At 37.4% G+C, this 15,493-nt stretch overlaps 1 protein-coding gene across 2 annotated transcripts in view; it reads right to left on the bottom strand.

The window, feature by feature from the left end:
* The window catches only part of OSBPL1A (oxysterol binding protein like 1A), a 227,314-nt gene that overhangs the window by 187,600 nt on the left and 24,221 nt on the right, over positions 1–15,493 (bottom strand). For both annotated transcript variants that reach the window (XM_059140420.1, XM_059140421.1), the window contains exons 3-4: positions 14,994–15,079; positions 14,043–14,117 (exon numbers count right to left, since the gene is read on the bottom strand). In XM_059140420.1, coding sequence (XP_058996403.1) covers positions 14,043–14,117; positions 14,994–15,079 — 161 coding nt within the window. The remainder of the gene's footprint in view (positions 1–14,042; positions 14,118–14,993; positions 15,080–15,493) is intronic.

Below are 15,493 nucleotides of genomic sequence, written 5' to 3'. Positions count from 1 at the left end.
GGGGGTAAGGGATGGGAGAAATGAGTGGAGGTGATGAGAAGGTACAAACTTCCAGCTATGAAGTAAGTAAGTCATGGGGATATAATGTACCGCATAGTGACGGTAGTTAATACCATACTGAATATGTGAAAGTTGCTAAAAGATCTTAAAAGTTCTTAAAGAAAAAAATTTAACTGTATGATAACATGTTAACTATACTTACTGTGATCATTTTGCAATATATATGGATATTGAGTACTTATGCTGTACACCTGAAACTAATATTACAAATTATACCTGTTTTAAATATTACAAATTATACCTGTTTTAGCCGACATAGGACTCAAATTCACAACCCCAAGATTAAGAGTCACAATGCTCCATCAACTAAATCAGCTAGGTGCCCCAATTCTACTTGTGATCTCTCTCTGTCAAATAAATAAATAAAATCTTTAAAAAAAAAAAAGGTTAAGTTTTAATCATCAAATATTCATACATGTGGAAACACAATTTCCCAAACTTAGGCAAATAAAAAAATAGTCCCCCAAATCCAAATTTTTAAAGAAGATTTTATTCATTTATTTGACAGATAGCACAAGTAGGCAGAGCAGCAGATAAAGGGAGTGGGAGAAGCAGGTTCTGAGCAGGGAACCTGACGTGGGGCTCCATCCCAGGGCCCCAAGATCATAACCCTAAGCCAAAAACAGCCATTTTACCCGACTGAGCCACCCAGGTGCATCCAAAATCCAAATTTTTACTGAAAAATATCAATAGAAGTACATCTGAAAAATGATGCATGATTTCCTAAAATCATAATAAACTTAAAGCAAATTTAAGGCTAGATTTGATTTTTTTAATTTTTAATTCTTTTTAAAGATTTTTCTTTATTTATTCAACAGACAGAGATCACAAGTAGGCAGAGAAACAGGCAGGGGGGCGGGAAGCAGGCTCCCCGCTGTGCAGAGAGCCCGATGCGGGGCTTGATCCCAGGACCCTGAGATCATGACCTGAGCGGAAGGCAGAGGCTTAACCCACTGAGCCACGCAGGTGCCCCTAGATTTGATGTTTTAAAAACAATTATTTCTAAACAAATTAAAGACATAATACCCAATATTTAATTAACATTTACTATGTACCACAGTTCCAAAAGTTTTACTTTTATTAACTCATTTAAATTTTCACAAAGATCCTATATGGTAGGTACTATTATAACACCTCTTTTTAAAGACAGAAAATCTGAGGCACAGAGGTAAATAAGTGCTATATACATACACTTATATAAAAAACATCATGAAAAAGGTACAAAAACACACCACAAATTCAACAAAATTCACCCTACAATGAAGTCCACAAGTTAGCAAGTCCTACTCATGCTTGCTGAACCTCTACAAGTTTTGAGAAATGTCATTCTTAGACATGAATTGATAGCCAATTACAATCCGAGATTTGAGATCTGATCGGCACAGAGGACAAAGATCAAGACAGAAGGAAAAAAACTTGAGACAAAAACAAAGAAAACCTTAAAAAGAACTATAAGATCCTCGGAAAAATATATTGCCTTGTTAAGCAAGAAATGACGGCTTCAAAAAGGAACATTCATAGAAAAATAAAGGACTCTTAAAAATTAACAGCAAATTAAATATTCAATAGAAACACTAGAAGGAGGATTTGAAGAGATCTTTCCAAAAATGGGGAGGTCAAGTTCAAATACCTAAGAGGGAACATAGGTGAAAAAAAGATAAAAGAATTAGAGAATCAATCACGAAGGTCTTTTAACTGGTCACCTGGAATTCCAAAAAGTAAAACTGAATAGATAGATATGAGGAAGTGGTGATGCAACATGGAGGCTTAAGTGGGTAGAAGAATAAATGAAACAAGATGGGATTGGGAGGGAGACAAACCATAAGTGACTCTTAATCTCACAAAACAAACTGAGGGTTGCCGGGGGGAGGGGGTTGGGGAGAAGGGGGTGGGATTATGGACATTGGGGAGGGTATGTGATTTGGTGAGTGCTGTGAAGTGTGTAAACCTGGTGATTCACAGACCTGGGGATAAAAATATATGTATATAAAAAATATATGTTTATAAAAAATAAAAAATAAAAAAAAAAAAAAAAGAAATGCAGAGCCTCATGCAGATTTTTTTTTTTTTAAGAAGCAATTCACAAAGTAAAATCTTAAAGATTTTTTTTTTTTTTTGGCCTTTTAAAAAAGATTTGAGAGAGAGAGAGCATGAGCACATGAGCACAAGTGGGGGTGCAGAGAGGGAGAGAATCTCAAGCAGACTCCATGGCTGAGCTGCACTGAGTAGGGCTCAATCCCACCACCAGGAGATCATGACCTGAGCCAAAACCAAGAGTCAGATGCTCAACTACCTGAGCCACCCAGGTGCCCCTTAAAGATTGTTAAGATGTGCTAAACATTAACTGCTACATATGAGTAGCAGTTAATCAACGTAACTGAACACTTACGTACCCCAGTCTCTGAAGTTGCCACAAGAAAAGCCTGTTTCATAAATTAACTGGGACTTGCACATTCCATGTGGATTTAGAAAGCTGGAAAGGCTATCACACCCTTATAATTAAAAAAAAAAAGTTAAAAACAGATAATCTATAAAATGATTACTTTGCCTGAACCCACAAAACTGAGATGGCATAGCAACCAACTACAGGCATACCACATTTTACTGGGCTTTGCAGATCTTTTTTTTTTTTTTTTTTTTTTTTTTTTTAATACAAATTGAAGGTTCATGGCAATCCTGCATCCAACAAGTCCATCAGAACCATTTTTCCAAATAGCATTAGCTTATATTTATGTTACATTTTACTTATTCTCACCTTATTTCAAACATTTTCATTATTTTTTTTTAAAGATTTTATTTATTTTTTTGACAGAGAGAGATTACAAGTAGGCAGAGAGGCAGGCAGAGAGAGAGAGAGGAGAAAGCAGGCTCCCTGCCGAGCAGAGAGCCCGATGCGGGACTCGATCCCAGGACCCTGAGATCATGACCTGAGCCGAAGGCAGCGGCTTAACCCACTGAGCCACCCAGGCGCCCACATTTTCATTATTTTTTTATTTGCTATAATGATCTGTGATCAGTTTGGGGGCAGCATGAACCATGCCCACAGAAGACAGCAAACTTCTCAATAAATGTTGTGTGTGCTCTGACTGCTCCAGTGACCAGCCATTCCCCATCTTTCTCTCCAGGGGCCTCCCTAATCCCAGAGACACAATACTGTATTTATGCCAATTAGTAACTCTACAACGACCTCCAAATGTTCATTCAATCGAGAGGAAGAGTCACACTTCTCTCACTTTAAATCAAAAGTTAGAAATGATTAAATTTAGTGAGGAAGGCAGGTCCACAGCTGAGACAGGCTATGCTCTTGGGCCAAACTCTCTCAAAGTTGTGAGAACAAGGGAAGTTCCTGAAAGAAATTAAAAGTGTTACTCCAATGAACACACAATGATAAGAAAGTAAAAGCCTTATTGCTGAGATGGAGAAAGTTTGACTGATCTGGATGGAAGACCAAACCAACGCCTTGATTCCCTTAAACCAAAGCCTAATCCAAACTCCCTTCAGTTCTGGGAAGGCTGATACAGGTGAGGAGGCTGCAGGAGAGAAGTCTGAAGCTGGTGGATGGTGAATGGTGAGGTTTAAGACAAGAAGCCACCTCCACGGCATCACAGTGCAAGGTGAAGCAGCACGTGCTGATAGAGAAGCTGCAAGTGACCCAAAAGCTCCAGCTAAGATTAATGAGGGTGGTTACACTGAACAACGGATTTCTAATCTAGACGAAATGGTCTTATTTTGGAAGATGCTATCTAGACTTTCACAGCTAGAAAGAGAAGTTAATGCCCGGCTTCAAAGCTTCAAAGGACAGGCTGCCTCTCGTGTTAGGGACTACTGCAGCTGGGGACTTTAAGTGAAGCCAATGTTCATTGACCATTCTAACAATCATAGGGCCCTGAAGAATTGTGCTAAATCTGCTCTACCTGTGCTCTACAAATGGAACACCAAAGCCTAGATGACACCAGGTTTGTTTACAAACGGTTGACTAAATATTTTAAACCCACGGTTGAGATCCACTGCTCAGGGAAAAAAAAAAAGATTCCTTTCAAAATATTACTGCTCATTGACAAGGCACCTGGTTGCCCAAGAGGTTTGATGACGATGTACAATGAAATTGAGGTTGCTTTCATGCCTGCTAATACAACATCCATTCAGCCCAGGGATCAAGGAAGAATTTCAACTTTCAAGTCTTGGGACTTAAAAAATACATCTCAAAAGGCCATAGCTGCTACAGTGATTCCTTTGGTGGATGTGAGCAGAGTTAAGTTGAAAACCTGGAAAGGATTCACCATTCTGATGCCACTAAGAACATCTGTGATTCAGAAGAAGAAGCCACAATACTAACAACTGTAATTTAAGTTTGGAAGAAGTTCATTCCAACCCTCATGGGTGACTCTGAGGGGCTCCAGACTTACGTGGAGGAAGTCACTATGGATGTGCTGGAAACAGCAAGAGAAGCAGCATTAGAAGTGGAGCCTGAAGATGTGGGTGCAAGACTGCAAGTTCATGGTCGAATATTCAGAGATGAAGAGTTGCCTCTTATGGAAGAGCAAAGAGTGATTTCTTGAGATGGAACCTACTCCTGGGGAAGATGCTGTAAAGATTGTTGAAATAAGAACAAAAGGTTTAGAATAGCCCATAAACTTAGTTGATGATAGTTGATGATGGCAGCCTTTGAGAAGACTGGCTCTAATTTTGAAAGAAATTCTACTGTGGGTAAAACATAACCAAACAGCATCACATCCTACAGAGAAATGGTTCGTGAAAGGAAGACTTCATCTGTGTGGGAAAATTCATTCTGTTGTATTTTAAGAAACTGCCACAGCCATCCCAACCTTCAGCAACCACCATCAGCATGGACATAAGAACCACCACCAGCAAAAAGATTATGACTCACTAAAAGACCAGGTGACGGTTAGCATTTTTTAGCAATAAAGTATTTTTAATTAAAGTATATACATTGTTTTGTTAGATATAATGCTATTGCACACTTAATTGACTACAGTGTAAATGTAAATTTTATATGCACTAGGATACCAAAAAATTCATGTGACTTAACTTTTTTGTGATACTTGCTTTATTGAAGTTGCCTGGAAACAAGCCCCCAGTATCTTTGAGATATGCCTCCAGTAAAATCTAAGGAAACTGCCCCAAAATAAGCACTGGCTCACCTATGGTAGGTATAGCAAGAAGACAGGGACTGCCAAACAAGCAGATAACAGAATTCAGCTGAAATTTTTAATAAATTGCTACAGGTGGAAACACTGGCGTGAGAACATAGAACCTCTGCGAAGCACACATGTAAGGGAAACTCACACCCTCCTGTAGACTCCTCCTAGTGCTTTAAAAACAAAAAACAAACAAACAAAAACGTGGAAAGTAAGATGGAGGTTCACACAGGTGACCGGAGAAAGCCTTAACCTCAGTGGTACAGGTCCAGAGTAAGGCACCTGCCACTGCTGCAGAAAAGGCATAAAACCCCAAGCAAGCCTTTCTGCCTTATGTTAATAAGAATAACACTGCTGTGAGAAGGGCAGCAAATCTTTCATCCAGAGGGCACAGTGAAGATCCTTTCAACCAAGGAGAGGGACAGGAAAGAATCAAGGATCCATGCCAATGAAGGTCTACTGTTACAGGAGAAGCAGGATCACTGATGAAACACTATCTAAGAAACCCCCGTCCCTTAAGCAGGCTGGACCAGGACAATGCAACTCACTCTGTCCCCTCCTCCTACCCCAAGACTAGCAAGTGCTGAGAACAAGCAAGAGTAGTCCATTAATGGGGAAGAAGCAACAGCATGTAGAGAAACACTCTCTGAGGCACAGGGCATACTAGGAAGGCCGAAAGCTTAGGGTGAACATCAAAAGGAACATCAAAAACAAAAATAAACAAAAAACCTTCAGAAAAATCAGCCTGCAACTTACGCAAAGGCAATACTGAATTTCAAAATAGAAATTTGAAGCCAGTGGTGCATTGAAGGTAACCATGGCAACAACAAAACCCAAGCTTAGATCTACTCTAGACTAGACTGAATCAACCTCCCACACTAATAGGTGGGCCCATTTCTAGACCCAATACTATTTACCTCTGTCTCTATTAGCTTATACACACTCTAACATTCCATAAAAAAAATCAGACACACACATACACACACACACAAACAGAATGATCCGCTATCAGGAGACAAAGTGATCAACAGAATGACACAGAAATGACCAAGACGTTGAAATGATCAAATAAGAAACTTAAAATAACTATGATTATTACATCAAAAGGTCTAGTGGAAAAGGTGGACTACATACACAAAGGAAAATACTAGAAATAAAAATCACAGTAACAGAAATAAGGAATGCCTTCAATTGTATCAGTAGACATCAGGGCACTGGTCAGGAAAGATCAATAAACTTGAAGACAGTATTTGGCTAATCTCTATTGACCTAAGAGGAAAAAGTGAAGAGAGGGAGAGCAATGGGACAGAAAAAAGAAGAAACAGAACTGAGCACCCAGTAGCTGTGGAATGATGTCAGCCTAACAAATGTGTATGAAGCTACTAAAGAATTTGTATGATGCAGTAGCTTTTCAATCCAGCAAAAACGAGAAAAAAAAACTACACACACACACACACACACATATATATTAAAATGACAAAAGTAGGATCTACTACCATATGCCCATGTAATTTGCCCTCAGGAATGCCATGTTGTTAGCCATTTCCAGAACTCTCTACAGGCCAGTCCTTCTGACCGTGTCCCTCTAAACTCACTGCTCAGCACTCTAATTGCATCCACCTGGCTTCTGATGTTTAGGTGCCACCTCCAGGCCTCTAATGTTTCCTGCTCCTACGACATATGTTCCCAGCATATCCCACTGCCATTAGTGAACCAGGTCTGCAATGTCATTTCCTAATAGCAGCTGTAGACTTGAGGATAATACTCAGTAAGGTTCTCGGTCCCTGAAGCAAATAACACATTATATGTTAATTTTAAAAAAAGGGGGTTCTCGGTGATGCTGGGTGCCTTTTCTACCAGTCACTTCTTTCCACTTTGGTAAATGATGTATCCTCTAGGCCCTGCCAGGCACAAAATCATCCAGTATGATCTTATCTACTATGTCCAATCTAGCAAGCTGTTCATTTAAAACCTTCTACTCTCTGCAATGGCATTTCTGGCATTTTGACATTTATAGGGGGCCACTGTTTTGTCTATCCTGCTAGGAACCATCTAAGTGAAAACTCAATTCATACCATCAAAAAAGTCAGTGATGAATGGTCCAAAGCTGAAGACAGTTGTTGAAGAAGTCATGACACCTGGTCCAGTTTTTGCACCTGAATCAATTTTAGACTGAAAACTATTAAAGGAGAGACCAGATTCTGGAAGGAAAGATTTTGCAACACCAAACCAAATGTACATAGCCATGAATTCCCTAGACTATTTCCAAAAGGACAAATGACAATTTACTCAAGTAACTACACTGGGAAAAGGTGAGTATCCAAACATTTCAGGAATTGTTAAGTATAAGGTTCAAGTTGACACTGATGCCAAGAGACCTAAAGTGTCATCTGGCTCCTCACTTAGAAAGGGGGCATATATGAGAGCCAGATAATGAAACCCTGGCCCAGGTCTGGCTCACAGTGCATGCACTGGGTCCACAATCACATCCAGTAGTCACCCACCACCCACCCCCAGTCCATGAATACATAATTGGAATAGACACACTTAGCTGTTGGCAAAATTTCATGTGGCTTCCTTGGTCTACAGGGTAAGGGCCAAATGGAAGGGCCAAAACTGCCCTCCCCCATCCCTGGCCAAGAAAAAAATCAAAACTAATATCCCATATGGGTTGGAATGGCAGAAATCAGTGTCATCTTTTAAAACCTCAAAATGCAGGGATGCCTGGGTGGCTCAGTTAGTTAAAATATCTGAATCCTGATCTCAGCTCAGGCCTTAATCTCAGGGTCATGAGCTCAAGCCCTACACTGGGCTCCTCACTGGCCATGGAGTCTACTTTAAAAACAAACAGAAAACCTCAGAGTGTAGAGGTTATTAAACCCTATATCATACATCGTTCACATAGTTCAAATCATTCAAATAAGTGGAAAAAAAAATCAGGAAAAGGGGTAAAGCAATTTTTGTCTAGGGTGCTGTGAAGAGATCAGAGAACTGTCATTCTGAAAAAGGAGTGTAAAACTGAACAAAACTAATCATTCCACGGTGCTGGAATTAAATGGAAATAACCTGCTGGGTGTTCAATAAAGACAAACAACAAATTGAAAGGCATATCCAACAGAACTAGGATATCAGGGCAGCTCAGCAGCTATCGTTAGCCTTGAAACAGCAGGTTATTCCCATCCCTCACCCACCCCCAACTCCTAATACCATCACATTGAGAGGACAGGATTTCAACACATGAATTTTAGGGGGACACAGTCAGTCTAACAGAAACCATGCTAGAACATTAAAACAATTTTTTAAAAAAGAGGAGAGCTATCAGCAGGGCTGGCATAGTCCAGATTTCATAGATGAAAACCGGACCAATTAATAAAAAAAAAAAAGAAAAAAGAAAGCAGACGAGTCAAAACTGAGTTGCTAAATGCATTATAAAAAATGTCCAGTTGTAAATAAAAACTTGTCAGACATGCAAAGAAACAAAACATCCATAATGATAAAACTGCAGATAATAGAAATGGACTGTCAGTGGGCCTGTATGTTAAATTTAGCAGATAAAGAGTACAAAGCTGCTATTATAAATATGCTTTAAAACTTTAATATCCAGAGAAAATTAAAATTTTACACTAAAGAATATTTGTGTAACACAAAAGAAGGCAGTAAAGGAGGAACAAAAGGACAGAAAACCTGAGACCTATAGAAAACAAATACAAAATCAAGGATGTAAATCACAAATTACTAATTAGGTGTGAACAGACTAAACATTAAACCAAAAGGCAGAATTGTCAGACTAGATAAAAACACACAATTGAAGATGTGGCCAACAGATACATGAAAAGATGCTCAATATCACTCATCATCAGGGAAATGCAAATAGAAGTCACAATAAGGTATATTCTCACATCCGTTAGAACAGCTAAAATAAACAGGACAAGAAATAAGTGTTGGCGAGGATGTAGAGAAAAGGGAAGCCCCATGCACTCACTGTTGGTAGTTATGTAAATTGGTACAGCCACTGTGGAAAACATTAAGGAGGTAGCTCAAAAAATTAAAAATAGGAATACCAAGTGATCCAATAATTCCACTATTGGGCATTTATCCAGGGAAAATAAAAACACTAATTTGAAAAGAGGTAGCCTTATGTTTACTGCAGCATTCTTCACAGGAGTCAAGACATGAAAGCAATGTAAGCATTCATCAACAGATGAATGGATAAGGCAGAGGTCTCTCATGCACACACCAACACGCGTGCGCACGCATGGAGAATTACATAGCTATAAAAAAGGACGCAATCATGCCATTTGCGACAACATGGGTGGACCTAGAGGGTATTATGTTAAGTGAAATAGAGGGTATTATGTTAAGTGAAATAAGTCAGACTGAGAAAGACAAATACGCTATGACTTCACTTGTAAGTGGAGTCTATAAAAAATGAATGAACTCCCTGATAGGAGGAAGTGGTGATGCAACATGGGGTCTTAAGTGGGTAGGAGAAGAATAAATGAAACAAGATGGGATTGGGAGGGAGACAAACCATAAGTGACTCTTAATCTCACAAAACAAACTGAGGGTTGCTGGGGGGAGGGGGTTTGGGAGAAGGGGGTGGGATTATGGACATTGGGGAGGGTATGTGCTTTGGTGAGTGCTGTGAAGTGTGTAAACCTGGCGATTCACAGACCTGTACCCCTGGGGATAAAAATATATGTTTATAAAAAATTAAAAATTAAAAAAAAATGAATGAAAAAGCAGAATCAAAACTATAAATACAGAGAACTAATGATTACCAGCAGAGAAGGGACTGGGAAGGGTAAAATGGGTGAAGTGGAGAGGGAGATACATGCCTCCAGTTATGGAATGAGTAAGTCACTGGAATATAAAGAGCATAAAGGAATACAGTCAATGATATTCTAATAGGGATGTAATGGGACAGATGGTAGCCTCACTTGCAGTGAACATAGTGTAAGGTATAAACTTGTCAAATCACTGAGTTGTCCACCTGAAACTCATGTAACATTGTGTCAACTTTACTTAAAACAAAACAAATAAACCTTCACACAATTGAAATATATGCTGTCCACAAGAGATAGACTTTATATTCAAAGCTAGAAGTTGAAAATAAATGTATAGGGGCGCCTGGGTGGCTCAGCTGGTTAAGTAACGGTCTTCAGCTCAGGTCATGATCTTAGAGTCCCCGGATCAAGTCCCACATCATGCTTCTTCCTCAGAAGGGCATCTGTTTCTCCCTCTGACTCTCCCCCTTCTCATGCTCACTCTCTCATCTTCTCTCTTAAATATTCTTTTTTAAAATTTTGTTTAAAATAAAGTATAAAAGATATATAATGCAACCAATAGCCATAAAACAGCTAGACTAGCTATATTATCATAAAACAGAATGAACTTTATAACAAGTAATATTACTAAAAGTAAAAACATTTTGTAATGACAAAAAAAGTTTATAAATGAGGAAGATATATGCTATGTAATATATTCCATATAACCCCAATACAAATGGATATGGGCCTAACAGGGTCCCAAGATTCATAAAGCAAAAACTTACAAAATTGAAACTAAACAATTCCAGAATTATAACTAGACTTCAATATCACATGCTTGATATCTAATAAAACAAACAGAAAGTCAGTTAAGTATAAATGATTTGAACAACCTTATCAACTCACTCAATGGACATTTATAGAACAGAATATACAGCTTTTTCAAGCACTCAAAAGAACATTCTCCTTGATATATCAAATGCTATACCACAAGTTAATTCCTAATAAGTTTATTATTTTAGGTAGTGGAGAGGGAGAGGGTAGGCTCCATGTCCAGCACGGAGCCCAACACAGGGCTGGAACCCACCACCCTGAGATCGAGACCTGAGCTGAAATCGTAAGTCAGACACTTAACTGACTGAACCACCAATGCACCTCCCCATAAGTGTTAAAAGAATTTCATATTCTTCAATAAATAATTCAAAGTATGTTATCTGATCATAAGAGAAATAAGAAATCAATGGAAAGAAATTTGGAAAAATTTCTTAAAATTGTTGGCCAAATATGTGGCAGACACACTTCTAAATAACCCTTACTTCCCTACGGGTCAAAGAAGAAATCCTAAAATGTCAGAAAATATCTTAAAATGAAAAAACACAAATGTCAAAATGTATTACTGTGTATACAACTAAACGAAAGTTTCTAGCTTTAAATGCCCATACTAGAAAAGAACAAAGGACTCAAATCAATAGGCTAAGCCTTCATTTTAAGGGAAAAAAAAAAAAAAAAACCAGAAAATTAAAAAGCAGAGAAGAGAAATAAGATCAGAACAGCAATTAATGAAATAAACAGAAAAAGAATACCAATAAAATCATATATCAGCTCTTAAAGAGCAACAAAATTGATAAATCTTTAGCCAAACTAACCAAGACAAAAAGATTACATAAATTGGCCAGAACAAATGAAATAGGGGCTATCATTACCAACCCTACAGATATGAAGATCACAGGAGAATGTTATTAATAACTTTATGCCAAGAAATTAGACAACTTAGGTGAAATGGAAAAATATCCAGAAAGACAAAACAACCAAAGTAGACTCAGGAAGAAAGAGAAAATCAGAACAGACCTACATAAAATAAATTGTTTAAATAATTTAAAATCTTCCCCCACAGAAAGCCCAAGCATAGATGGTTTACCTGGTGAATTCTATCAAAGATTTAAAGAAGTAATAATACCAATCCTTCACAAACTACTTCAGAAAACAGGAGAATAGTTTCCAACTCATTCTGTAAGGCCAGTACCACTCTGTTATTAAAGTCAAATAAACTTTTGTACTTGAGTTTGTACTCAAGGAAACAAAACTATAAAGCAGTATCGCTCATGAATACAGACCCAAAAAATCGTTAACAAAACATTAACAAACAGAATCCAGAAACACCTAAAAACAATTATCCAATATCAAGTGGAATTTACACAGGAATGCTTAATATCCCCAAATCAATTAATGCAATATACCATATTAATAGATTAAGGATGATTATCTCAAAAGACAGGGGACTAGCATCTGACATCCATTCATAGAAACTTTCAACCAACTAGAAATAGAATAACACTTCCTCAACCTAATAAAGAACATTGAAGAGAAACCCACAAACACCATACTTATTGGTAAAATACTAAATACTATTCCCCTAGGATCAAAAAACAAGAATTTCTGCTCTCACCATGTTTACTCAACAGTATACTAGGTTCTAGTAAAATAAAGAACAGGGGGGAAAGAATCCAGATTGGAAAGGAAGAAGTAAATTTGTCTTCAGATGATATAATCCAGTGTTATAGAAAATCCTAAGAAATTTACAAAACCTACTAGAATAATGAACAAGTTCAGCACAGGATACAGATCACAGGATACAGATCAACAGCAAAAGATCAACTTGTCTTTCTATATAGTTGCAGCAAGAAATCAGAAAAGGAAATTTAAAAAAATTTTCATTCAAAATATAATAAAAATTCAATGCCTAGAAATACATTTAACAAGAGTAGAAGATCTGTATGTTGAAAACATCAAAACATTGCCAGGAGTAATTAAAGATTTAAATAAATAAAGGCACAGGATTTCATATTCATGGATTGGAAGACTCAATATTGTAAAAGTGGACATTCTTCCAAAAAGGATCTACAGATTCTAGACAACACAATGTCAGTCAAAATGCTAATAGGCGTTTCTGTAGAATTTAACATGACCCTAAAATTTATATAGAAAATACAAACTTTTCAAAAAAATATTTATTGGGGGGTGCAGTTTGCAGAGAGAATCTCAAGCAGACTGCACCCTGAGTATAGAGCTCAGTGCCGGGCCGGCTCTCATGGCCCTGAGATCACCATCTGAGCCAAAACCAACAGTCAGACACAACCAGCTGAGCTACCAGGCGCCCCTGGAAATACAAACTTTTGACTGCAAATAGCCAGGATAATTTAAATCACAGTTGGGAAACTCAGACCACCCAATATCAAAACTTAATTATGACGTTACTGTGATAAAGGCAGTATAGTACTGATGAAACAATACAGATCAAAGGAACACAACAGAAAGTTTAGAAATTTATGGTTAATTCATTTCAACAAGGGTGCTAAGACAAAGCAGTGGGAAAAGAGTCCTTCCAGTAAACAGTGAAAAGATTAAAAATGGGACACAGCCATAAACTGGAATGTTATCCAACCATAAAAAGGAAAAAATTACTGATACATGGATGCTATAGCATGGACTTCAACAGTATCACACTAAATTAAAGAAGCCAGACACAGAAGTTTGTATTATTTCATTTGCAAGAAATTTCTAGAAAAGACAAACATCCTAGAGAAAGAAAGCCCATCAGTGGTATCCTGAGGCATGGGAGAACAGCAGAGAATGAACAAACAGGCATGAGGAAGCTTTCTAAGCTGATGGAAATATTCTAAAACTGGATTGTCAGAGCTATGTAACTCTGTAAATGTACCAAGAATCACTGAAATGTGCACTTACCATAGGTGCGTTTTATGCAACATAAAATTGTACCTCAATGAAGTGGGTTTTTTTGTTTTTGTTTTTTTAAAGAAACAATCAGGAGTTTCCCCATCCTTAGAGGACAGGAGCAGGGACTGAAGGAGCTCCTATCAGGATGCTGGAAGTACCTGACCTCATTGTTCATTCTAAGAGCTTGTGGCCTTTTGACCCAGAGTGCTGGTTTATGTATTTCTTGTGTCCCCCAGTTGCTATTCATAGGCTCATAAAAAACATGAGACTACTCTTACAAATATTCCAGTTGCAAACACTGAACATGGAATATATTCACCTTTCGTCCCGTGAAAGCAGCTCGATGAAGTGGAGTGTCTCCCATGTCGTTCAATACATTCACTTCTGCACCAGCCTGACAAACGTGAAAACTTTAGACATCTTTCACATGTCAAGAAATATACAAAAGTGAAAAAAAATTCCTTTAAAAGATACTAAATATTTTTTTTAAATTTATTTTTAAGTAATCTCAATACCCCGTGGACCTCGAACTTACAACCCCAAGATCAAGAGTTGCATGCTCTACTGAATGAAGTAGTCAGGCACCCCAAAACATATTAAATATTTCAAAATTAAAATAATGTTAGTATTCATTGGTTGTCACTACTAAAATTCAATTCAATTCCTAGATAAACAGTAAGGCTTTCTGAAAGGTAAAAGTCTACCTGATACATTAGAAGAGTAAAAAGATATTTTCCTTCAAAAATCTATAGACCTTCACTCTACTTTAAAAACCCTCAGTGAAAAAAATGAATGAAATACTGAATTTTCTCCAATTTAATAAGCTTTCAATAAAGAAAAAGATCCCACTATTTAAACATACAGCCCAATTTTAAGACACAAAACACAATTTTTGAAATATCAATGTGAAAAATTATCATGGAATTGAAAAATGTAAGATCTTAAATCATGTGGTGCTCATTAAGAGATTCTAGCATCATTATTTAGGACGTTTGGTTATTTTTTCAACTATTACATTAAAAACTAGTATCTTCGCATTAATTCATACATGCACTTTTGTAATTTTCAAGAGTCAATAGGAAAATCAAATGATTAAAAAAATAGAATTTTAATTGACCAGATTAACCTAATTCATGTACTTAGCAAAGAAAAATTAAGTGTGTTAGTGTTAAATAAGCCATTATGGTTAGTCAGCTTTTCTAAGACTTTCATAATTTCCATAACAGCAATATTTATTTTATTAATTTAAAAATTAAAGCTCTAAATATACCTTTAGCAGATCCTGGACCACTTGTCTATGTCCAAAATAGCATGCCAGATGAAGAGGAGTCCAACCTAAATTAGACTTACTTCTTCCTAAAAATGGAAAAATATAAGGCATTTTTGTTATTTAGGTAATTTTATAATAAAATTTCTCTTTACCAAGGTACTCCCATACACTGGTCAATCTCCCCTTCGCATCGCACTGCTGATGAATGAGAGGCAAGAGACAGGACACAGTAACGATGTAATAAGTATAACATTACTATATTATAATTAGAATCCACAAGACCCAATTCTGATGCCACCTTTCTAACTCGATGTCCTTATCCTTAGAAGGGTGGAGGGAGAGATCATGGTTCCATTCAAAGTAGATGATCTCTAGCTGGCTCCAGGGTTCTGAGCCTCTAACCATCTCACCATCATGTAGCAAAGGTCTGGTTCTCTCAGCACAGTATTTCATGAAAAGCACCTGTGCCATGATAGGAGGGTGGACGGAAAGAGGGAATT

Source organism: Mustela lutreola, chromosome 11 (genome assembly GCF_030435805.1).
Source record: "Mustela lutreola isolate mMusLut2 chromosome 11, mMusLut2.pri, whole genome shotgun sequence".
NCBI classification, from domain to species: Eukaryota; Metazoa; Chordata; class Mammalia; order Carnivora; family Mustelidae; genus Mustela; species Mustela lutreola.
The sequence above is the reverse complement of the archived record's forward strand: the minus strand, read 5'-3'. Positions and strand labels throughout refer to the sequence as shown.